General features: G+C 39.8%; 1 protein-coding gene across 1 annotated transcript; it reads right to left on the minus strand.

Moving 5' to 3' along the window:
• Nucleotides 1-8,908: 8,908 nt before the first annotated feature.
• Nucleotides 8,909-20,841, minus strand: LOC145442762 (very long chain fatty acid elongase 4-like). Its single transcript, XM_080320749.1, has 6 exons — nt 20,353-20,841; nt 16,521-16,708; nt 16,381-16,461; nt 15,457-15,628; nt 14,335-14,462; nt 8,909-9,841 (listed from the first exon to the last, which is right to left on the minus strand). The coding sequence occupies exons 1-6, from the start codon at nt 20,411-20,413 to the stop codon at nt 9,587-9,589; spliced, it is 885 nt and encodes a 294-aa protein (XP_080176875.1). The 5' UTR covers nt 20,414-20,841; the 3' UTR covers nt 8,909-9,586.
• Nucleotides 20,842-26,029: the final 5,188 nt, after the last annotated feature.

Raw genomic sequence — 26,029 nt, forward strand, 5'->3', positions numbered from 1 at the left:
AGTTGCTGCATGTCCAGTCCATATGCAATGTGTTTATTTTGTTAATATCATTTCATGATATGTACTACGTTAGATCTGATGTCACTAACGGTTACCTAACGGATAAAAAGACTACCTTTCTTCCTGATCTATGATAATAGTAATCCTTTCGAAACCGAGAGAGATATTTGCTCTGAACCATGTGTATCAAATCGAATTGAAGATGGAAAAGTCCTAGAAAATAAAGCATTGACTCTTTCTTAAAAATACGTCTTTATGGTGCACTTTTAAGCCTAGAGACATGCTATGGATCTGAAGCCTTACTGCGAGTATCGTTGGCATTGCATGAGGACATAAGAACATTTATACCACGCTTCGCTTATATTGATGCACTCGTGCTTTGATTCGTAGATGCGCCTTCCCAATAAAATAAGCAGTTGTTCAAATGCATGTACGTTAATACTATTTTAAGACATTGCAAGCCGAGCGAAACAGCGACTGTTCATCTGAACAGCCTTTCGACCGCTCTGCTCGGCATTCAGTATCTAATTCGGAGATGCGTAAATGTCACGCCGCGTGCGATGACAATAAGTCGTGCAGACGATCGTGATGCGATTGGATCGACATATTCGCCATGAGCGACACATAGTTTTTCGCATTGAAGCATCTCCTGCTCTAGCAAGACATATTCTGTGACTAGGATTATATTCTAGCGTCTTGGTTTTCTTGACTACACGTCACTTCATTGTAATATTGTTATATCGTTCATGTCAGTAGTTTTTATGAGTAATCATATCCGCGGTCTACCTGTAGTTTAGAAAGAAATACAACAAGAGTCGGAAACCCTTTGAGAACTGCGGGTCACATAAATGACATAAACATTTTCAGCGGGCCATAATAGTTTTTTTTATTTTAAAATTTTGTACAGAAAGCCCAACGGCCAACATGTGACTATCGAGCGGGAAGAGCTCTCTCGGAGATGGGTGAATGATCGTTCCGTTATATCAGTCATATTGCGTTCACTCTAACTCAGGGATGGGCAAACTTTTGAGCTCGCGGGCCGCATTCAACATCTGAATCCATTCGCGGGCCGCACTATATAAAATTGAGATTACAAACCAAAACGCAATATTGGTATTTGATTATATAGTGAGGAAATGGAGATAATATATATGCTTTTTAAAACAAACTAAACATTGCTTTGATGATATTGTACACGCGTCAGAAACAGTGGCGAGATTTATAGGCTGGTCGACCTCAAAACCAATTTGTCAAAACCATAGCGATAAAAGTCTTAGAACTCTTAGAACAGGGTTGAAATTTAAATCTGTGAGGAGCGATATATTCATAGGTTTACTATATCCACTTTTGGTTCAATTCCAAGACACACAATGCCGACAGCATCATAACCATGTTAGCTTCAAACACGCTTCTACTATGTGTAGATAAAATATAAATACCCTGATTTTACGCATACAGATAACGAATCTACCTAAGACACGCGTGAATCGTTTTTTTATAAGGTAATTATTTAAATAATTAAAACTGGAGTGGCCAATCTAAAATCACACTCGTGATCTGAATTATGGCAATCTCATTTAGGATTTCTGTGATGTTTAACAGTTGAAACCTTTCAAACTGCATGGGCCTTGAGATCGGGCTGTCGCGACAGAAATTAAACATAACAAATAATATAGGAAGTACCTTAAAACAGTGCTTCTCAAACTTTTTAAGACACGCCCCCACCCTTATGATGGTGAAAGATTTCGCACCCCCGTATCGTCATATATCACAAAATGCAACCAGCAGGACGCTCGCGAACCTAACGGATAGTTTGATGGCATGGCAGGTGATGACTGTGGATGAGAGATTTTGAAATATGAAATTCAGACTAAATACAGAGCCATAATTATGAATTGGATGTAAGTCGCGCGGGGCGCGAAAAAATTTCAGTTGAGCTCAGCTTCGCGCCACCATTCAGATGCTTTCGTGCCCCCAAGGAGGGCGCGCTCCCAGTTTGAGTACCACTGCATTAGTATTATCATGGTGAAATATACCAAGAAAAAGTTTATTCAAGTCCCTGCATTGATGTGATTTTTAGTACGCATTTTAGCAATATTTTTAATAAGTTTCTTTAGACTCTCGTGAGCCGCACAGAATGGTGTTGCGGGCCGTAGTTTGCCCACCCCTGCCTAACTGAACATGTTGCAATTTGCAATTTCCATTTCAACCTCTTCATAATTATCGCTGTTATGGAGCATAAACAGAATTGCAATGTGCTGGTTGCTAAGTCCGAGCCCGAATGTTCTTGCAGCACTATTTGAGTCCGTAAACCATTACAAAATATGTATATCGTTGTATATCGTTAAATATTCGAAAAACTATTAACCTTAGTTGGGCTCGACTTCCACCTCTGTTCTGCGGAATGACATGAGGAAGAACTCCACAAAACAGTAGTAGTTTTTTATCCCTCTCAAAGACCTACCTTTCATATATATCTTTGGATTTATCATTTCTCTTCTAGGAGTTAGCGTAATCTGACGACCCTGCCACTAACACGGCCGTAGTGCCACTGCCAACTATACACCGTTTCATATCAGGCTATGCAACCACGGTGCTAAATATACGAATAACATACCTGGGTCGGAATTTGTACAGATGGCATGACGAATTCGTAAAAATCGACATCCCGAACGATCTAACACTCGTAAATTGCGCTAATACCATGACAGTCCCCCGTTGAAACTGACATCATTTACATGCACACGATAAATGGCGTTTTACTGCAAGAACAGGCAGTCGGGAGATTGTGTCAGAAATACAGACAGTGGCTGAATGTGTCACATGTTTTGCGGAAGTTCTACGTCATCAACAATTGGTTTAGTTTATTCCATGGACAAATCTGTACGAAGCGATTTATTTGACTATGCTGAATATTTTCGTAGATACGTTGCGGGTGACATGTAAAAGCAAGCGAGTCACAGGCTTACCACTTCCAATTAAGGGGATGCAACGTCTCAATCTGATCTGTATGCGGTCAAGCAATACTGATTAGCACGAAAGTGCAGCACGTGGTAGTAGGCGACTGATGTTTCCGAGGTTCTGTAGAATAACAATGTCAATGCAATACGTCTAAAGCCCATAGGGTAAGCAAATCGAATCATTTCGGTTGTAGTAAATTATATCCCTTTCAGACAGTTTTCCTTTTGGTATGCGCGATCGAATTGCTTGGACGATGGAGATGAGAATAGACCGTTAGGTTATGGGTTCAGCACTCCCATTTTCATCTCCTCGCAGTACATTGTGCGTTCCTGATGGCTAGCGGAGAAGCCGCCGATATCGACTTTGAGATCAGGTGTTTGGTTTGACCTGGCCGGGGACTGAACCCACTGCACACTGATCAAGAAGCTGGATGTTGTACCATTACGCCATCTCGTCGCCTTTACGATTTAATCCCCAACATTTCCAGTGATACCCAGGGTTGTAACCTAGTCACAAGGCTCCGAGTCACTAGTCAATCTCACTTTTATAGTTTCGACTCGAGTCAAGACGAGTCATTTTCAATTCACCACCGAGTCAAGTTCGAGTCCAAATTATGGTAATACGACTCGAGTCCGAGTCCAAGTCATTATTTTGACTGATCAGTTTTCAGTTAAAGTATTGATAAACCCACTTTTTATAACTTTGTTTGGTGATATCGAATGGTTCGCATTTATTATATACTAAATTTTCCTCAGTTTTAGCAGTTTCGGTCGCATTTTCAAGTACCAATACCAATAGACGAAATCCCAATAGGGTGGATACTTTACTATTCTTCGAAATTACAATGGAATATCGGTCTTGGCCATCTGAGTTTCGAGTCATACGACTTCGTTCGAGTCATGCGCAAGGAATCGAGTCCAAGTCGAGTCAATAATACACAGATTGACTCGAGTCGAGTCGAGTCATTTCCGTATTTTTAAAAAATGACTCTGGTAAAGTCGAGTCATCAGAAAATCGTGACTCGAGCCATTACAACCGTGGTGATACCAGACTTGTAGCCTACTAAATACATGTTTTCTGAAAATGCGCAATTACAACTAGAACGGCGGTTCTCAACAGGAGATCCGCGAGGCCTCTAAATTTGAAAATTGATTTATAACCTGATTTGTACTTTTAATTGTAGGGAAATCACGATGCAGTTTCGTTTCGTACCCGCTAAACTTCAGGACTAACATGAGATGAAACATCCTACTATATCCAGACGTGTATTAATTGTCAAAGTGCCAATAGCCTACTGATACAAGCATATTGTGGTTGATGGGTGTTTTGATGGAATTTGTGGAAAAAAATAGCAAGTTGCAGTAGTAAAGTCAATCAGGGCGACTTCGAAAGCTTATCATCTTGGATTTGAAATCGTCAGTGTCAGCAAATTAGTGAACAGTAGTTTGAAATAGAAATTTCGTATTTCTATTTTCCATTTTCATCTGTGGGTTAATATACAATACCACTATTCCAGAATAAATTCAGGGTGAGCTGCTACATGGAAAGGACTTTGCGAGATAGCGTAGTGGTAAAATCCACGGCTGCAACACCAATGGGTTGTGGGTTGGAGTCCGACCGAGGACGACTCCAGAATTCCTACCTAGGTGTTGGAGGTTCATCTAGACTCCTTCCCGCCGTGCAATCCACATAAGCGGTGTCTATAAAAAGCCTACAAGTGGGTCGTGCAACAAGTCAGCAGATACGAAACAAAATTGAAGAATATCGGCCTGGTGTAAATGACCATGAATTCCACAAACAAACAAACATGGAAATGACTGGGCTTAACGTTCATTAAAAATCTGTTTGTCAATTTTGGTGCTATATATGTTGCTATCACACACAAAGGTGTCGTCGGAGGCGTTACGCGTGAATATTACATCCGCCACCTGCCCACCACCTATCTTTATGGAAATGGGTTCCAGCAATCGTTTATATCAAATCGACGGAGCGGATTTCCGAGACGCGACTGCGTACTGATACCGAAACTTTATACATACTATGATATTATCTCCACGTAGAGTAATCTTGTTGCTATTTATCACTACCCTGTGAGTAATATTTCCACAAGACAGATGACGGTTACTTGATAATCGAGATAAATTTCGACTGAAACTTGCGGGGGTCCGCGAGGGTTCGTGATGGTCTAATAGGGGTCCGCGAAGACAAAAAGTTCGAGAACCAATCGTTGCTGCCGTGAGCTCAGTCGAAAGTGTGCTCCTATGGATTTAGCAGCTTGTCGAGATGAATGTATTGAATAATTATCGAAGGAGAGTGCTTCTATGTTGTGTACAGGGTCTATATTGGTTGTACGAAGAAATATGTGATATGAGAAGGTGAGTTTACCGGTAGGATGTGTAGATACGTACCAGACGGCATGCCGGTATGATGGTACTGCCATGCAGTAATCTACACTCTGCAGTAGCAACCAGTCGTTTTGTTATGTATGCTCGCCAGTTGTGGTTATTCTATCTTACTATGCGATGAGTGTTTTGCGTCTGGCAACGATATTGCGATTAGGCTGACTCAGTTGCACATGTTTCTACAGCAGTCTGTTTTCTGCATACCTGATAAATCACTGCTTGTGATCACAGGGCTGCCTGCTATTCACTTATTCTGGTTCAATGTGTGTGTCTGATTGAAGGACTGCTACAAGTTATTTCATAACCTTGTTATCCTTGTATATACGTAGTTGATGTTAATTATTTGCATTTGACATTTTAACCTAGAATTCCATGTCCTGTGTTGTGATTATCATGTATCAAATGAGTACCTAGCAGGGATGAGCGGATTTGAAATTTCTATGTCCTAATCCAATCCAAATCCGAACCTTCAAATCCAAATCCAAATCCTAATCCATAACTTTTTCATAGTCAAGTCCATGTCCAATCCTAATCCAATTGCAACTGGAATTTCAGAAAAAATACTAATTTATGCAATGGAGGGATTCGAAAATTTTCTTTCACAACCAACGATCCACTTGATTCAAGATAACTTAGTAACCATAAGTACATTAATAACTGATCTGAATAAAGTTTGTCGCCATTCGCCACACGACATTTCAATCTCCCAGAAAATATGTAAATCCCATCCAAATCCTAATCCGTTCTGAAAAAAATGTCTAATCCAAATCCAATCCAAATCCGACAAAATTTCACAAATCCTGTTTTTTCAAAACCTAATCCTAATCCATGCTCATCTCTGGTACCTAGTTGGTTGATAGAAGCTGGTAATTTATTCCTGCAACACTATTTCATTTTATCAACTAAAATGAGTTCAGATTCACATTATATTGATGCATGCATTTTTACTACATAATGGTGTCTTTTCAATCTTACTACATCTGTTTACAGAAATTGTACTCTATAATCCTTTCCACTAGTAAAAAATCAGGCCAGTTGTTGATAACAGCCTACATCAACATCAATTGCTGATGTACTGCAAACATCTGGTATGTCCATTTCCATTCATTTCTAATCTTCATTTTAGTATTACTGCTGTAATTTCATTCAGTGGGGCAAGTGAAAACTCGATGGTCGCTTTGAGGAGCAATTTTCGGGAAAGGGGGAAACATATTCATTTACTCCTAGTTGAAATGCTGCATTTGCACAAGATAGGACGTCATACTAGCAGAAAATGTTTCTCGCATCCAACGCAGAGAATAGGCCGTGATAAAGTATAAATTTTTAGCTTCTTTGTTGACCATACTCATCTGTGTATCACTGTTGACAACCTGCCAGATATTGAAAAAGTTCACTACTCTGATAGTTTGATTACTGCAGCAGAATAAGTTGAAGCAATGATTGGTTGAAGTGAAAACATCAGATATTGTGAATTGTGGTGTATCTTTGCATGAAGTAAAATTCCTTATGGCATATTAAATTTCAAAGGCATTGCTGTAACATAAGCTTTCAAATGTTTTAATATTGGGATTTAGAAACCACTGCGAGAGACAAATGATGTGAAACCAGCTGATGTGTAAACTAGCACTGCTACGTGATCATTTTGCGAACTTTATGGCGGCACAGTTGTGAGTCAACAGAGGCTGTGTGTGCTGCTGCAATAATGAAGGACATTATGCAAACTTTTCCAAGTTTATGATCACAAGAACCAGTTGAAAACTAGCACTGTTATTTCATGCATATGTTTTGTCTATTATGATTATTACTGCATCGATTTAATTGGCACCGTTGTATTGCATATTATTCTTGTTTCTTTCTTCAAATGTATACATTCTGTATTTGCAGATGTTGCTTTCAAGTGTAACCATTTCATTTTATTGTTCATCATTTCTTCGTATAACATGATTGAAAATTCAATTCTGTATTGTAAGGCACACTTGATTTCTCGGAATGATCAGGAATAGGTGACTATTTATCCAAGGTGGTCAAAATATTCAGCGTTGCTACTCATACATTAGTATTGCTGTAAAGTTGTACTCGCCTTCAAGTAGAATTAGCAATTTCAGAGACACATGGAAACTACTTCAAGCGTAGGAAATGAAGAAATGAAAGGTGATCAAGTAGTTTTAAATAGTAGATTTGGTTGATAGCTCGAATAGTTTTAACAGAGGTGGTCACTTTTAAATTGCAGGGTGCATATTTGTGACTATCGCAAACTGACCTGTGACACTACGAATAGGTGCAAATATTACAAAGTGCAAAAAGTAGATTAGTAATGTTGTTGCGTGAAAGTGATATAAAACCCAACCTATTGAAAAAGTAGACAAAACCTCTGAGTACTCCCTACCTGAGCTTTATATATGTCTGTCATATTTCAATATGTTGAAAAGAGGCATAGCAAACTGGAATGGAATCAGGGTGTACCGCTTGCAACCGTGGTTGATCGACCGCGGCAGTGTGAATATACGCCCGGTTGGTCGTCGCACGGCTACCGTACAGTGATCGCGTATAATCGCGAGTCGTGAATGTGTGAATTGAGTCTTGCGATACGTGCGGTACGCGCGAATTTACCGTGCGAACCGGGTATGTGTGAATTCGCCTTTAGAACGAACGACCGCAACTAACTATAGATTAAATTCCAAAGCAACTTTAATTATTTTTATTTTACTGGAATCGAATCGGCTAGCCACGTTAGCATCAGTTCAAGTTAGAAATGGAAGGGAATTCGACCCTCAAAATCCACCTTTTGGCTACGCCACTGTATGTGTAGTATAGCCCATAGGTGTGATAGCTCTAGTCGAGCAATGGCTGCAAGAACATCGCACAACAGAACACCGGAGAACGACAGCTGTTTTCAAGTTGTTCGGCAACCAATTCTTTTAAACTAGAACAACTCGAACCAGGATACTCGCTTTTCAGGATCGGGAACCACAACTGATAGAGCTACTCAAAGTCTGAGGGGTTCCATAAAAGGTTACTGACGTTTTGACTCCGTATATACATATCAAAACAATGTTTTATGCAGACTACTACATGTAAGATTCCCTTCCCGCTAGCTAGTCGGAAGACTATGCAATACAACTTTACATGGAATAGAATTTCGCAAGCTCATATATCACGATTCAAAACCAATCGGAGTTCTCCGCAATATTGTCATGTTAATACTTGCTATGACTATACGCCAACTATCCCATAACCATACTTGCATTGTCTCAAGTCATCGCATAAGCGCATGATATGATTCTGCGGGCAACCATTACGGCAAAACGATACGATATTAGAATACCTACATGATCTATCACGTAAATCTGTGGCAAACTAAACAAGCTACTGAACGTGTCGGTGTATAGGTCACTTCCGCAATGTTGTCGGAGTGTTGTTTGACTAATCAACTAATCTTCATATTATGCGCCAGCGACCAGGAATACATTCTCTCTATGCCAGTGGTTCCTGACCGGTGTTCCCTGAGCCAATCTTAGGGGTTCTAGTTAGGTCAAGACACTTACTGAACATCGGTGATTTACTTGATTTATTCACGTAAATGTTTTAATTAAATTATAAGCCACATTTCCTAATAACTATAGATTCGAAACGCAATTAATTACACTGAGATGGGCGCGAATGGAATTAGTACGGTAATCCAATATTTGATCGTTGAAACTTGATTATATGCGTGGAGCTAGCCTAAACACATAACTTGGCAAACTTGATTACTCCCAAAATGTGGGAGTACTCCGTCCCTTGTCACCCTTGTCGTTTTCGTAGTTTCAGTTTTTCGAGCGGCTGACATGAATGTTAGATCGACAGGCTTTATAGAATTTTCACCTTGTCAAATTTGGTATAAATAGCGAGAGATTTGAACCATATCGCCTACCTAAGCCTAGATGATTGAAGTGCATGCAAAAACTACTTTTTCTATGACAGAATTAAGTATAGGTTACCACTCTAGTATTTCTGCATCAAAACGGTTTAGCACAATACGAAGCAGTAGACGAAAAATCTACTTGAGCTGACATACGTTGTTGCAAATGAACACTGGCATTTACCGGGCAGACACATGTCGAGCTTGAAAGGGAGAGATGAGCAAAAAATAGTTTGAGAACCACTGATGTAAGCTTCCAGTCACGGAAACGCTAGCTTGAGCTGAACGTGACTCATACCCATACGACGTGTGCGCGTATGATTCAGAGTAGTTTTCTGTGATTGGAACTTTTGCTATATTGTTCACTCGCGGAAATCCCGTTTCCATTGACGACCGGTCTTTTGTCTTTAGCTTCTGTGATATGGCGTCTTCGACTGTACGTTTTGAAGTAGAAATTCAAAAATAGCACGGCCAGAGTTACGGCATATAAGAAAAGGAATTTGTTCAGCCAGGTCGGGAAGTCACATTGAACTCTCAGGTTGTTCACACTGAAGACGCCTAGAATGAAGAACTGACTCTGAAAAATGATACAAAGAGGTGGTATTAGGCGAAGAATAGCGAGATCTTATCCGAATAACTATTTATAAACCAATGGTACACCCACACAACCATGGTAACTACATTGAACGTGTTGACACTAAACTGGATTGATTCTTACATTACTTATAACCCATAATTATAAGGTGGCACGAAATAACACGACATAATTGTTAGATTAATTAGATTAAAGCTTCTCAAAGTATTCCCACATTTTTGCTCAATCAGATGGTGGTATTTCCATTGCCTTTAATACTCAGGATTATCAATTGGCATCGTTGGAAAAGACTGTGTGACATGTCAATATAAATAAAAATTGTTAACAAAGTAAAATATTTTTGCAACCTGCATTTCATTTGTATCGTAGATGTTTGCATTGTTGGTGGTGTCATTCGGGATGTATACATCGGGCTCGAGCCAGATGGTATGAGCGCGTACCCAATGGTTGTTATAATAGTCTTGCTTCGATCCCGAATATAGCGCATACAATTATGATATCGTGAATTAGTCGAGTGGTCCTCGGGCGCGATTTAATTTATTCAATTTAATTTATGGCTACTTCAACATGTGTCAGTGCTAGTACCTAGTTACCGCCACCAAGCGATGGTTTACATTGTAAAATTCAGACTTATCATCGCCATATTGCGGTGAATCCATTGATTTATTAAAGTGATGTTGCGTTTTACAGGCTTCGAAAGGGGTAAGTGGTTGAATTATTCCGTGATCGTATTACTACAGTGAACATATCGTGTACATCACTGGAGGCCAGCCCGCTATCCGCGAGCTGGTTTTGCGTGACTCGCGTGGTAATTTCATTAAAAAAAAGCTATATTATCGAAAAAAATCACACACGCTATGTATTGTGATCTTGCAAGATCAAGCAACAATATGATTAGCATGGGAAGAGTTTCGACGCATTGGCGTAGCCAGGAGTGGCGGACAGGTTCATGCCAGATGCTAACCCCACATTCATAGTAAATCATTAAAATTGTGTCATAAAGTAGACTATTTCGCGGCAGATTTCCTGATGTTGAATTTGTTGATGGCTATATCCGCTGTTGCAGGCCCATATGTAGACCATTCGCAGGTTTCTTCGTTTCATGGGTGTACCAGTTTTTGAAGTTTTGTCCTTGATCTGTGTATATATTCGAAGACGCATAATAATCATATAACCAATCTACTTCTTGGCGTGCGAAATTCTTGTCGCCCATTTACGGCTTACGCAGAGCCTGTATATCGACTCTAAGTATGTCATTGAGTTCATATTGAATACGGGTCTGCGGTTGATTTTGTTAGCGTCAAAACACTGCAACACATAATCTATTTTGATAATTGTGAGCGGATTCATGCCGAAATGTGTATTCGTTGCACTAAGTACAAACAGGATGATGAAGGCAGTATAATGCCGTATCAAGAATTACAAATTAGCGAAGGAAATTGATGCCGATGTCCGCGATTGAACTCAATCAGTAATCCTTCGTCAAATATTAACTTTCCGGTTGTCAGGCGTAGAACGGGATGTCGTTCACCAGCTGTGCGTTGCGTAGGAACGATCGACATATTGCGTTGCTGCTTTTCCGGAGACATTTCGCGTGCGTTACACACAATTCAAAGCACAAATATCTAACGGAAAGGCCTAAATGAGATATTTGCAGAGGTGATCAAAGCAGCGTTCATACTCAGGTAGAACTTTAATAGCGTTACCATACGTCTTCTTTTAAGAGGATTTGTCCTTTTTTTGCAAGTGTCCTCGGAGGACGCCCAAATGTCCTCTTTTTTGAGCTTTTGTCCTCTTTTTTGCGAATATTGGTTAAATATAGGGCCAAATCCGACTGAGATACAGTAAATCAGTTCCGGCGGCTATTCCGGGAGCTGAGCCGGAAAGCTGACCTTTATTTAGTCAACCAAAGGATAATGTGAAAGAAAAATTGCATTTCGGGACTTTAGCCGGTCGACCCTTTTTTTATTCAACCGACCACGAAGTGGGGAAAATCTACCATTTTTCAGGATTTTCCTCCGGTATTAGAAGTGTTAAAATTTTGAAAAGGTGTCCTCCTTTCACATTTCCAATATATGGTAACCCTAATAAGCAACTGTATAAATTTATACTGAAGTAGCCTACAAGAAGAAATACTGATTTCAAGGACAGGTCAAAATGATTTAAATTGGGAGTAGACATGAAGATCTGTAAAGAACACAAGTAGATTCGGTCGATGTATCGCATACTTTTAGCGCAGGTAATCGGGGGTGGGCACTTTCCAAATTGCCTGGTGCATCTTCGCGACTATTAAGCCAAATGACCATAACTCTACAACTACGCGCAATTATCAAAATGTATTCAGTTACTGCAGTGTTTCCCAAACTTCTTTTTCAACACAACGCTCCCTTGGGTTGCACATCAGGTGTCAAACGGCTCCTAACCCCCTCCTACACCAAACAAGTTGTTTGGTTCCTTCTACTGTCACTACGTGGTTGTGTAGACTTTTTGTGTTGATCCAATTTATTGGCATCCTGATATACGTCATGTACGTTATATATGAATCACATTTTGTTCAAATTTCTGGGACAGACCCAATCAGTGAAAACATTCGTGCCAGACAATTTCTCTTCCAAATAACCGTACTTCGTTTTGATGTGATCTGCGCTTAAAGTGTCATCGTTGTCGTTTTTCGTGCGGTTAAATGTTTGTACATAATTTTCGTTCAATATGTGCCACAGAATAATTAGCCTATTCTTGGTTTGATCCATTCTTTGTTTAGTTGTAAACGAAATGTTTTACAACAATGAACATTTGCGGAGAGCGTTGGAGACGATTTTCGATTAATGCACCTTGTACGACCGCGAACGATGTGACCAAATATTAATAAATCTGACTTTGGTGCACAGAGAGAGCTAGGAACGACCAGATTTTCCCATATTCCATAGCGCCCACGTTTACTCTCAGCGCCCTCTTACATGTCGCAAACGCCCAAAAGGGGGGACGCCGGCGCACACTTTGTGAACCACTGAGTTACTATGATACAGGGACTCTTTCGTCCAGTTGTCATGATAATAACTAAGCAGTACAAATAGGCCTACTCGAGTATTGAGAATAAGTAATATTACTTTGTTATTGACGAGTGACCACCTCTGTGTGTAACGTATCCATGAAGATCAATTCATTACGTGGGCAATTGTGGGCGAGTTAAGTTAACCAATGCGAAGTATTAAGTCGGACGATAAGAAAGTCTACCAACCCATTCAGATGATCACGTCAATAATCAATGGCTCACTGTGCGGAAAGAAAAATGAGATGCGGATTATTACCAAACGGAAATGCTACGAAATTGATCGTCAGCGATTGAAATATCAAATTTCGAGATTTCAGATGGGGCTAGGATTGGATTTGTTGCCTGTCGCGTATTTACATTATCTTAGCGCAGTGATCGAATGTATGAAACCTCTAAAATAAGTTATATTTGTTCTCGGCTACCCATTAACTAGCTTTAAATCGATATCGCCGAATTCTTCATATATTCACCATTCTCGTAATTGCCATATTATCTATGGATAGGTGACACTCAGAAATCCGAGTCTCTTCTAAATTTGTTCACGTTGTAGTTTCGCAATTTCACGACGGGATTTTGCGTTATCATCATTGGGATACAAAGAGCAAAGCATTTGAACTATGGTGAATCACAACTAGTGCAGGGGTGGCAAACTTTTTTGCCATTCACGGCCGCATTTCGACTACTCATGTAGCCTACGGCCGCATTCCAGGGCATAGTCGTAATGAACGAGCTGGACACCAGATACCCATGTTGAAGTGTCTATGTCCATTTCCGATGAACTCCGGAAACTAATCTATTTTAAGATGCAAACACCGAAATCGCAAACGGTCACTGGTAATGTTAAGGGATCGTACATAATCGCGCCAGGCGCGAAATTGATTTCAGATTTATCACTGAATTTCGTCATTAATATTAGTAGTTTTACATATTACTATCAAATATTTTTCCTTTCTCGGCCCATGTGATCAGATTCGGCGGTAGACTTCATGGAAGGGGTATTTTCGAAAATTTAGGGCAAGTTATACATTATGATGCATCTTCAGGAGGGCCAATTGTTTTAAATCACTTTGTTGCATGCTGTTATTTCTTTATCTCCCATCAGGATGGTCGGTATAAGGAGAAGCAACACGATTCCGAGTTGGTATTACTATATGAGGCGCATCATTTTCCTCTGGTGTTGGCATCTGAACTGTGTGGCTCTGGTTGCAAAGAGCGCCACTATATTAAAATCGAAAAATGGAGTCACATTGAATCGGGATTTAATAAAACCTTCCGAGTAATCGGGAGTCAATTCGAAAATTCAAATTGCATGTCAACGGCCCCCAACACATACTAATTTAATTATACGTGTCCACGGCCGCACAAATTTCCTTCTACGGCCGTAGGTTTGCCACCCCTGATCTATATCGTATCTTTCACGTACCAGTTGAATAATCGTTATATACTTTTTCCACCAAAGATACTTTTGCATGTGCGGTCCGACTGCACTCAATCCGTAGTACGTGTACATGATCGCATGAACAATTGAGTTGATCAATCCGAATAGAAACGCTGGAACAGAAATAAACAGATTGGGCATCTATCCCGCCAGTTGTATCTAAACTTGTACAGTCTACTGGATTTTCGAAATGCACAACTGCAACTAGAACTAGAACTGCACACTTCTCAAAACTCAGAACTAGAACTAACGACATTTTAAAATCATCGACTATAACAAGATTCGATTACGCAGAAACTCATACATATTCATTTGATCGGAAACGTAATAAGTATTAGTGGCTGAATCACCATTTCAAAAGGGCGGGGTTTCCTGTCTGAAATGGGCTGGATTTCGACCTCAAAAACCCACCGCTGGCACCACCCCCACCACTGTTATTAGTGATGACCCCGAACTAGAAACGGTTGCAAGAAAATCACACAGCGGAACACCGGTAGCACGATTCACGCCAAACGACGTCATGTGTTTCCATTTGTTGAGAAACTATTTTTTAAATGCGTAGCAAGAACTACTCAAAATAAAGACAGTAGTTCGTTGACCGTCAAATACCTAGATTGGTGGTTTGTACAAGTCTGGTTGGGTCCATTCGCAACAAGAAGATTATTAAAGAATCAAATTCGAATTTTTCTTGAACTTTCAGTGGATTTCAATTTACTACAGCATTGGTTTCGCTTAAACATTATGCCCTACCTCGCCCAGACATTGCTTCACTGATCATTTGCTACCATCGCTTCATCTTTTTTTCTATTTTTCTTTTTTAACTAAACATTTTACAGTCAGATTGTTTAGAGTCAAGTGTACCTGTTTGATGCTGGTGTGATCGGACTAGATCACCTTCACGGTCTGTGCATGTCTATTTTTTGTACCACCAACATTGCCGTTTGTTATGTATTTTGGTTGGATGAAAAATAAAGACACTCTATCTATATATATATATATATACGTCCCAATTGTATTAATATTCTATTGGGCGGCTTGATAGGCTTTACTATATAAATAACCACTCGCTGTCCAGAAAGTTGACTTCCTACAACTGATTCCACTTACTCTGTCCACCCGCGACATATTTCACGCCTGACCACCAGAGTAGTATCATCGAAGAATGGTGGTAGACGTGCAACACTGATATTTGATTAAATTTCTTCCTTAGAGCGAAGAACAACGTTTCCAATAATTCCACGTATTTTGAAAAGTAGTAGCACCAACACACCCGAGCCATCTAAAAAATAGGGAAATATTTATCTAAAATCATGCGCAATGATTGTGTGAAACTCTGAGACTCCAACGGTTTTGTGAAACTATGAAAATATAAGCTTTTACTGAATAGGCTTCATTGCCTTCGGACGAATACAGACATGGCCAGGACGGCCGAAGAATATGTGGACGCGATTTATCCACTGTCTATTTTTGCTATTCATGGTGTGTCGACTACATGGTCGTTTTAAAACGAGGGGTTCCCAACTTTATTTACTTTAAAACCTTCGAAATATTTAAATATACTATTTTAATTTGAAAAAACCACTCTTGCATACGCTAATAGTGGAGTGGACACTTGAGCGAGTAGCTTCAGTAAGTAAATCTTTAAAAGTTGTTAAACTCGGCCGACAGAATGAAACTTGATTGTTTGCCAGGAACTATTTTCAAAATAATTACGAGTGGTGTGAGATTTCTTCATTCATGTTCCGCAAACGTAGTGAAAATGTTATAAGAACAATAACGAAATGAATTCCGATTTCTGATCATGTATAAGAGAAATACAATCACCCTGAATTTACTACGGCATTGTTCCTTTTAATACCATCGATAAAAGTTCAATGTTGATGTACGTTGATGTATTCGATATGACTACAAGAGGTTGCTGATTTTACAAATATCGTTAAGAGGCGTTTCTATAACGGTTGAGCGCAACTGGCTTAGAACATTAGTAGTGTCCAGACGTATGCATTTATCCAATCTTGATCGAATACATACCCGCAGGGCCAACGGATTGCTGTCGTAGTCGACTGGTTGACACGTCAAACTATATCTTGCATAATAAGCCGAGAAGAAAAACTGAACAATGAAAGGGAACGGTTAATGGTATGCAAAATTTCAGTGTATGGATAACATACCTCATACGTCATATACAAGGAAGCTAGCACCATAAAGAAGTTGTACAAAACTATGATTGATCTCAATTTTAAAGGGTGCAGTGCGCGCGTAATCTCTCTCGCGTTCCAACATATCACATTGTATACAACGACGGTGAGTATCGGCCCCCACGGACTGTGAACCAACAGCCAATCAGCAGTGCGCGGATCTGAAAAAATTACTTGCTTATATATTGGATAATATTGCTTGAGCTTGAGATGCCTAGTGGGACCGGTAACCTTTGATAAAGTGATAGAGTCTATAAAATGCGCGGGAAAATAGCGACGGTCATTTATGAGTGCAAGTTTTCGCAGCTTTTGTAACTTTTTTTACAGCTTCCTAGATACTCAGAATTCATGTACTATGATGTTTTAAGGTGTTTGGAGGGATCTTATAGCGCAACTTTTTGCAACTTTTCTCTATTTTTCATGTCAAGTTTTACTGCAACTTTTATCAAATATTGCGTAATAATGTGAAAGACTGATTTAAAAACATGCTGTAAACTATTTCTAGTATGGTTCTATTCTCTTTGATTTGCATAACAAAGAGGTATATGATGGGTTAGCTGCATCTCATTGCTATATATGACACAATTGCTGGCAAGCAAGAAGTTCAACTCCCCCAGCTAAGCACGACCGTGGCCGAACAATAAGTATAAATAGATCGCTTTATTAATTCAGTCGTTTAAATTTTTGAGGTAGTTTCCCATTTCACAAACGCCAAGGCGAGACCTCCGAAAACTACATTTTCACTTGGTCACTTTATTCAGGTTATTGATTTTGTTAAAGTCGCCGAGAGTGAGTTTTTCCGCAATGCCTTGGGTTAAGTTTGCAGACCTAGGGAGTTTGGCATATGTTATTTGACTTGGTTTAGGGGGCTATCGCTATGCTGTTTGGCGTTTCTTGATGTATATTAATCCCGCATTGCGTAATTTTCTTGCTGTATGCCGGATATAAATGTCATTTTTGGTGGTTTCGGCAGTTCGTCCGTGAAATGGCAAAGTGAAAATAAATTTGACAGCTCTGTAGGAGGTAGGTTACACAACGGAACCTTTCGAGTATCTCATACCCTAATATTTCAATAAAAATTACAAATGTAACTTTTTACTCCAACTTCCGTTAAAATTAAGTGCCACTTTTTCGCGATTTTAATGCAACAAAAACTTGCGCTATTTATGACGAAATATAGATCGATAGATGATGTCTTGATTAATTAAACATTACACTTGAGCAGCTGTTCTTATTCGGTGTTCCCTGGAAACCCAGAGATTCCCTGAAGGTCAATTCAACACACTCAGCTCATACACATGATTTGTGATGACCCGCTGGTTATCGGCGTCATTGGTAGTAGGCAATTAGGCCCGATTAGTAGACGAGTTGTGACTGCTGCGGCGGCACGCCGTGTGCAATGACGTACCAGAAGGAGGTTACGTTCGAAATCGAAACCATGTCCTTGTGAAATGCCAGTACAGTGCTTCAATATACAATTGCATAATATATATTGATATTGAAATGAACCCGTCAGGGATAATCGTCAGCAACTAGCAGAGATGAGCGGATTTGAAATTTCTATGTCCTAATCCAATCCAAATCCGAACCTTCAAATCCATATCCACATCCTAATCCATGACTTTTTCATATTCAAGTCCATGTCCAATCCTAATCTGATACCAGCTGGAAATTCAGAAACAATACCAAGTTATGCAATGAAGGGATTCGAAAATTTTCTTTCACAACCAACGATTCACTTGATTCAAGATAACTTAGTAATCACTAATCATAAGTACATTAATAACTGATCTGAATGAAGTTTGTCGCCATTCGCCACACGACATTTCAATCTCCCAGAAAATAGGTAAATCCAATCCAAATCCTAATCCGTTCTGAAAAAAATGTCTAATCCAAATCCAATCCAAATCCGACAAAATTTCACAAATCCTGTTTTTTCAAAACCTAATCCTAATCCATGCTCATCTCTGGCATCTAGTAGAGAATTGGAAAGAACATTGTATGTCAACAATCGTATCACAAAAGATGACGTCACCAGCGATGAGAGCGCTTAAGCTCAATGTACTATTTTTTGATGGTACACGAACTCTTTATGTGGGCACAGACTTGGTTGGCGTATTTTGATATAATTCGATTCGAAGGAATACAAATGAAAGTGTGAACGGTCTCTCCCGACAGCAAGAAATCTATCGTCCCGCTAATTTGTCGAGTAGGATTATCCAACAAATGTTTGCCAATGACAGAATTTATGACCTTGTTCTGTTCTGAATCAAGTTTCAGGGGATGGGTCAAGGACAAGGGTGAGCCTTCCACAGAGCGTGATGCGCGTGTTCTAATAAGTCTAGGGACGTGCTGTTTTATGCAGTTCTGCAAACGTTGCTGCGTTTTCCTACGGAGCCACAATCACAGTGACACCTATATTCATAAACTACATTACTTTGTTGACGTGCAGGAAGAACGTCTTTGCGTGTTGCAGTGAGCAGTTGGGTTGTCGTAAAAATAAGCCTATCCGCAATTGAGCAATTGCAATCACGATGTTGCGTTCCGAACGAACAGTACTGGTGGCATTTGAAACAAACGGCGTTTTAAAACACCTTGTTTAAAACATGTTTTAAACAAATGCCTTTATGTAAAAAAATGCGTTTTTTCAAACGTTGTGTAAGTATGCCATAATTGTGTAAATACGTCCAAAAACCATGTAGTATGAACCTACAGACGATTTGCACCCAATATAGTCAACGTATACGATACGAAATCGTCGTCGGTCCAACAGTTTTGCTCGTAGATATAGATCATTGGAACGGAATGGGTGTTCTAATGATGATGACCGCCGACCGTCAAAAATGCAGTGTAACGATGTAGACATTTTCGGTCTGTTTATGACAGTGATCGGAAAGCCCTTTTCGTCGAAGGAGCCATATTTATTGTATATTTCCAATTGTCAATGCAATCCACTGTGACGTCATAATTGAATATCCGTGACGCCAGTGCTAAAAAAGCAGTAAAATACATGTTTTAAACAAGGGCCTTGTTTTAAAATAGTTTGTTTTAAATGCAAACCTAAACAATACGATGACACTTTAAAGACGAAGCCTCGCGTTTCCAAACTGGTATCCGAAAGTGTACAGCAGAAGTCACACTGTTTTCCAATAAATATGCATTATAGTGTTTTCCTTTTGTGTGAAAATCATCCTATATTAATGGTTTTGTTCCTTTAACATGGTTCACGCACAGTTCATTTTGTGCACCAGTAGTCTATAGTAATGTATTGCACGTGTACTTGGTTTTATATCGAGGTCGATTTTTGTTGACTCGGTGAAAATTTGGGATTTGCGTCGACTTGCAGATTAGCGTAAGTGTTCCCAGGGTTAGTAAAAGTTAAGCGCTGCAGTTATTGCCCAATGACCGGAACATTGTCAGTGTCTCAAATCGGATATTGCGAAATATCTACCCAAATAGAGATATCCAAGTGTTGAGAGGTGAATGTACGATACAAGTAAAATCTATCCCGTCACGAATAGGCTATTGTCGCGAAAGTGACAATGCTGGTGTGAGTAGGAACTGAGCAACCCCGTGTCGACAGCTGTACTGAGCGTGGCCCATATATATGGTGCCCTTCCTTTAATTGTAAACTTGCATCCGTTACAATTATCAGATACCGTTTATAGCATTCGTAAGCATTCAGGTGTCATGTCCGCAATCCTCTCGTGAAAGCAATACACAATATGTAATTATTTATATATGGTTGGTTATATTGACCGCACTCATGGTCACATCAAATAAACCACTAAACGATTGCTCTCACCTCCACGCTCTTCCACAGCAGTATGATACGTACTACGTATGGTATGCCAAATCTCGGTCATAATAACATACAGCTCTTAATGACCTGGCTCTTCCCACTATAGCCGAAATGGATCAACGTCAAGCAATCAATTGATTTATCCAACCGTTATGAAGCCAAGCAGCTATACTTATACAGTAATATAACGCCTTCAAATGGAGATGATATATACATTATACACCTTTCTACACAAAATTGATGAACAACGTCTATTTTCTATAGCACTATAAAAGTAATGAACATGCATACTGAACAAAATTGCTTTAGAAACACAACGCCGCTCATGTTATAAAACTGCTGTCTGCATTATATTATGTCGACGACTATATCTAACGAACGTTCCTAGCCCAGAACTTCTGCCTATTAGCCACGCTCCTGACGATATCAAAGCTTGAGCAATGGGACATCTACCCGCTGGCCAGAAATTTATTGGAATGTAAACTTTCCATATTCTCCCTGTATATTTGCCCAACAGTTTTGAGTCATGATATGACGATTAATGTACGGTCGGCGCTAAACACTCACGATTTGATAATATAGTTCAGTCTTCTACAGCATATCTCGCCACGCTTGATGATTTACCTAATCTCAAATACATCCCACCGCCGTTGCCGCTTCCTGCATTCATTTCCACGTATGTAAGCGCCATTTCGATAGCCGAGCACAATGAGCAGTGAGCGATAACTCGCATACCAGCGGTATCGCGTAGGATTGCTGAATCGAGATACTTCCCGGCCTCGTACATTTGAAAGGAGTTTCCTAGGTTTTTTCCTATGATTCTCGATCAGCAAATGTAGTGATTAAAAGAATGCGTATGTGTACTATACTACTATATATTTTGAATATTACGTCGGTATCGACGAGTCAGACAATACCTGTCTACAGCTCAGGACTACTAGTATACAAACAACATATTACACCAGGGACGGCAAACCCGTGGTCTGCGGGCCAAATGTCACCGGCGACAAGGTTTCGTGTTGCGCGCGAGGTAATGATCGAAATTAGTTATAACATCAGGTAAAATTGCAAGGTCAACCAATATTTGATGATGATGACATCAGTTCCGACGCTTTGGCGTAACCAGGGACCAGCCACATTATCGCAGATCTTCGTATATATGACCAATGACCATAAAATAGAATATTTCGTAGCAGATTTATTTGACTTGAAATTTTTCTTGGCACTTCCCATGATTTCATATCACTCGATTTCTTGCATTTAGTATCGGAGCCTCCTCCTGGAAATTATCCATAGCCCTACGCGTAATTTGCAGAATTGAGTCTAACTATAGGCTATTCGTAATTTAGAGATAACGTGTCGTCCAACATGCGACTTCGCTTGTGCGCTCGCAGCGAGATCGTCGGCGATGAAACATTTGCCCAAAACGATAGACGTATGTTCATGTTCACCGAAACTCTAGATATTGCTATATCTAAACGCCGAATGATCCTGTCATTGCGAAATGAGCCCAGAGGTATACAGAGGCGACCCCCAACACATGCAAGTACCATATTTGTTGATCAAATTCATTCATTACCTATGAAAAAATCGAGCGTAGCGCGACCAGGACATGAATGCACGCTGCACTGCACAGTTTTCATGTCATAATTGTTACCAATTTTAAAGCGTAGTAATGTAAAGTCTTGTTTTCAACTTCACCTAATTCGGTTCGCTACTATCGGTCGACTAAAAAAGGGTCATCAACATTAAAGTGGCCTGCGCAATGGTTCGTAAATCTCATGGGTTCCTTTGGACGAAAGGGTTGGCAACCTCTGCATTACACAGCAGAGTTGGATCAATTACATTATTTCAGCTCAATTACAATTACAATTACTTCCATGCATGTTTCAATTACATTGCAATTACTCCTTGCTAAAAATATCAAATTAAAATTAAAATTACAATTACATGAAAAAATGTAATTAATTACATTCAGCCAATTACAATTACAATTGTGTGTACAATGTGCAACTTTGGATTTGAGTACTACCTGCTGTTTTAATGTCAGAGCTTAATGAATGACTTCTCAAGTTTTAATTTATACCTTATTTGGTCAATGGAAAATAATGCCCGCTGCTTCACAGCGACATAATCTGGTATTTCACGACCAGGACTATTTGTACACAAGCAAAACCCCGAACATTGAAATAGCGCTGATAAAGTAATCATCATATTCAGTGAATGACTGCTGACAGAACTAATCCGAAATCGACAATGGGCTACGGAAAAACTCATCACCGCGGCTGATGAGCAACATAAAATTACTAAACCAATAATTCTTCGAAGCGATTAACGTTATACAGCATCAGGGTCGAAACAGCACTTCGTCAGCCCCCCAGAAAACGTTGGTCTTGGCCCCCTACATAGGGTGATGGACCAAACGTCTGGGGGATGTCCTCATCGCACGAAAATTTTCTATAATTCATGATTGAATCGGTCAGTAATATTGGTCATTAGTCATTACATCTATATTTTGCAAGAAATATTTCATCCTCTCAGACCCCACGTAATCAAATTTACCGTTAGAAATGAGTGAGGTGTTGTCTTAGAAAATTTAGGGCACGTAATTATTAATTGAACATATTCGGGCGGGCCCGTTGGTATAATTACTTACTGCCAGTTCAAGACACCCCAACTGGTTGGTCGTTCGGCATCCCCCTATATCTGTTCATTACATCGCATTGTGTATCTTGTATATCGCATTGTACATTGTGTATGTGTCTTGGGCAAATGAAAATATAATCTGTCGATTGATTGATTGTTTGACATGCTTCTATTTTGTACTTTCTGTCTGCCGCATAGTTAAAAAAATGTTGAGATCGCCAAACGTACTAAACTAAAAGACCCACACGATTTCTAATTGGTCTTTTTTTACTGGTAAGAAACTTTTCTCTGGAGGATGGTATTTGTCTCGTGCCGTGCAGATTGCCAGGACTCAAAAATTTGTCGCCAGCTATTCAGGCACCTATGGACCGTTATAAATATATATATATATATATATAGCAGTTTTCGGTCATCATTAGGTCAGTCCTTTTTGGCCAAGGTTTACCCGCTGCCGATCTTTTTGGCACACTTCTCAGAGTCCCATGTTTACCTAAGCTTCATGTCTTGGCACACCGTGGTGCAATAATTGCCGATGCTGGAATGCCTATTTATATAAATCAGAGGTTTCAAACAAGCAGCTCGCGGTTCGGATGCGGCTCGCGAGACTATTTAGTGCGGCCCGCGAAGGCATTTTGGAATTTCAATTATTTGACAATATATTCAAATGTCATATATCTTTTTTAGATTTAAGAACTTGAAGTTCACTCTAAAACTACTACAAAAACCTGTAACCTCAACAAACTTTACTATCACATCACTTCTAAAATCTACCACGCGGTGGAAGATCGCTATTACGGCACATTTCTAGTTCATAATGATCAAACATGACCCATTGATGATTCGTGACTCAAAATTGCGATTTTGTTTGGTGCGACCTTTCGTAAAATTACTCGATTTGGATAAACTGGGTGATAAACTAAACAAGACACGAGTTGAGTCGGGTCACACGTTGAGATTAGAGAAGGACTTGCGCGTCGGAATAGTGACTTGGTAATCCTACGGACGCAACAATCTATATGAAACTGTCATGGGGAATCGTAATATATCAAAAGGCCGTAGCTTGCGTTGCGTGGGATATATAGATATCTAATCAGGTCAGTATGGAAAAGATTGGTATTCTGTGGCCCCCGTGACGTATATTTGGTTAAATCCAAAGTATTGTTTGTTCTCTTTATCCATTTTATTATCAGTGGCGAGTAAGGTAGTGTTACGCTCCACAGATATAACACCAATGGATTCCTCGGCCATTGGACATTCTATTGGAGGGGTTCTTAACCAGGGGTCCGTAGCCCCTTCGCGGTACGAAGCACCACATCTGGGGGTACGAGATGCATCCTATATGCTGTGGAATATTTTCTGGGCCAATTTATTCAATTGAAAAATATTCTTTGCGATACGCGCGATTTTATGTGAATGGGCTTTCTGATTTTTATATAAGTACCATCAGAAATTGTGTTGAAAATGGACAGGGGGCACGGGAAATATTATTGAAAGCACAAGGGGTATGATCGCTAAATAGGTTAAGAAACAATGATTTTACTATGGCACAATAATGATTATATTTAAGCTGTTATTGATCTGTTCCAATATTAATCGAAGAAAATCTAATGCTGGTTTAATTTGACTTTGGCAATGGCAGTAACAATAGCCTACGTATCACGATTATATCAGAAACCCGGATTAGGCTACACCGCTCACATGCTCTGATACCAGATCAATCTTTAGTAAATTATAAAATATTCTACATAAAATTGTGGCCCGTCAAAGTTCCACCAGCTGCAATATTAAAACCCGACAGCCTTTACGATGCCATCACGCGTCCTCTCGCATGATGTCTACAACTCATTATTTTAACAAATTATGCCCGGCCAAAAATTATTTTAATCAAATATTTGAAAATATGATTTTTTCGTTCCAAGCGTGAATAGTATAATGGTAAATTACATTTTCACGATGTTTATTGAATGCCTGTCTGCAAGTAGCCGTCAAATAGGGCCTACTTGGATATTATAGATTGAATACCCCGATTATTGATGCTGCGGCCCGCGGCGTCATCAGAAATTAGGAAATTGTCCCGCGAGTACATCTGAGTTTGAGACCTCTGGTATAAATCATGCATAGCTTTTCTTGGGGGAAGAGTACCCAAAAATCAATACACTTAGCAGCATTAAATCGGCATAAATTGAAATTTTTTGCAAATTTCAAAAGAATACTCTATTATTCGGGTTCATTAACGACTTAGTTTTGGGCCCTTCGCGAGCTCGGGCTTCCCCCAATGATGCCGTGTGACTAATAATTGGGGGGTTTTGGGGGTGTGGCAGTTACGGCTCTGCACAACAAACAGCCCAATTATTAGTCACACGGCATCGCGGCTCAAGCCCTAAGGGCTGCAGTTGGCAAGCCCAAGCTTTTTTCTCGCTTGACACATAAACCTTGAAATTGTCACAGTGACTGTGTACTAGGTGAATTTGCTCGCGTAGCCTACTCCAGTTTGATGATCCCTGACCTAGACGATGTAAAGAACAGGCATGTACACAGTGAATTAAAAGCAACAGAAGATAACAAAAAAGCAAGCGACGGAAAGGAAGTGGCATGTGTAGGAACCCTAATATCTCCCAACCGTAACCCTAATATCCCGCAACCACAACACCAATGCCTACGCGAAAAACAACTATTTACGTTTATAAATTTTGACATGTTGATGGGCAACAGTTATTAGTGTCACGGTGAACACTGATTGGCTGTTGGTCGTTTAACGAAGAAGCGTCAATTATTTTGTGTTGTAGGGGAGATGTGGTACCGATGGATCACTGGGACCGAAAATAATTTGAAAATTCTCTATGATAATTCCATGATTACACTCCGTGAACTTGTCTACAATTGCATGCTGTCAAAATCTTTCCTCCCATACAAAAAAATTTGACGTGCGTGAGCCATGGGGTCTCTCACATATGTTTTTTGTTTTGGGGGGTGTAAACTAAATTTAGATCGACATATATATTTTTCTTTGTAGCCGTCAACACGAACAAACCAG

The sequence above is a fragment of the Botryllus schlosseri genome, chromosome 7 (assembly GCF_051294905.1).
Source record: "Botryllus schlosseri isolate E-star chromosome 7, Bs_hap1, whole genome shotgun sequence".
In the NCBI taxonomy this organism is placed as follows: Eukaryota; Metazoa; Chordata; class Ascidiacea; order Stolidobranchia; family Styelidae; genus Botryllus; species Botryllus schlosseri.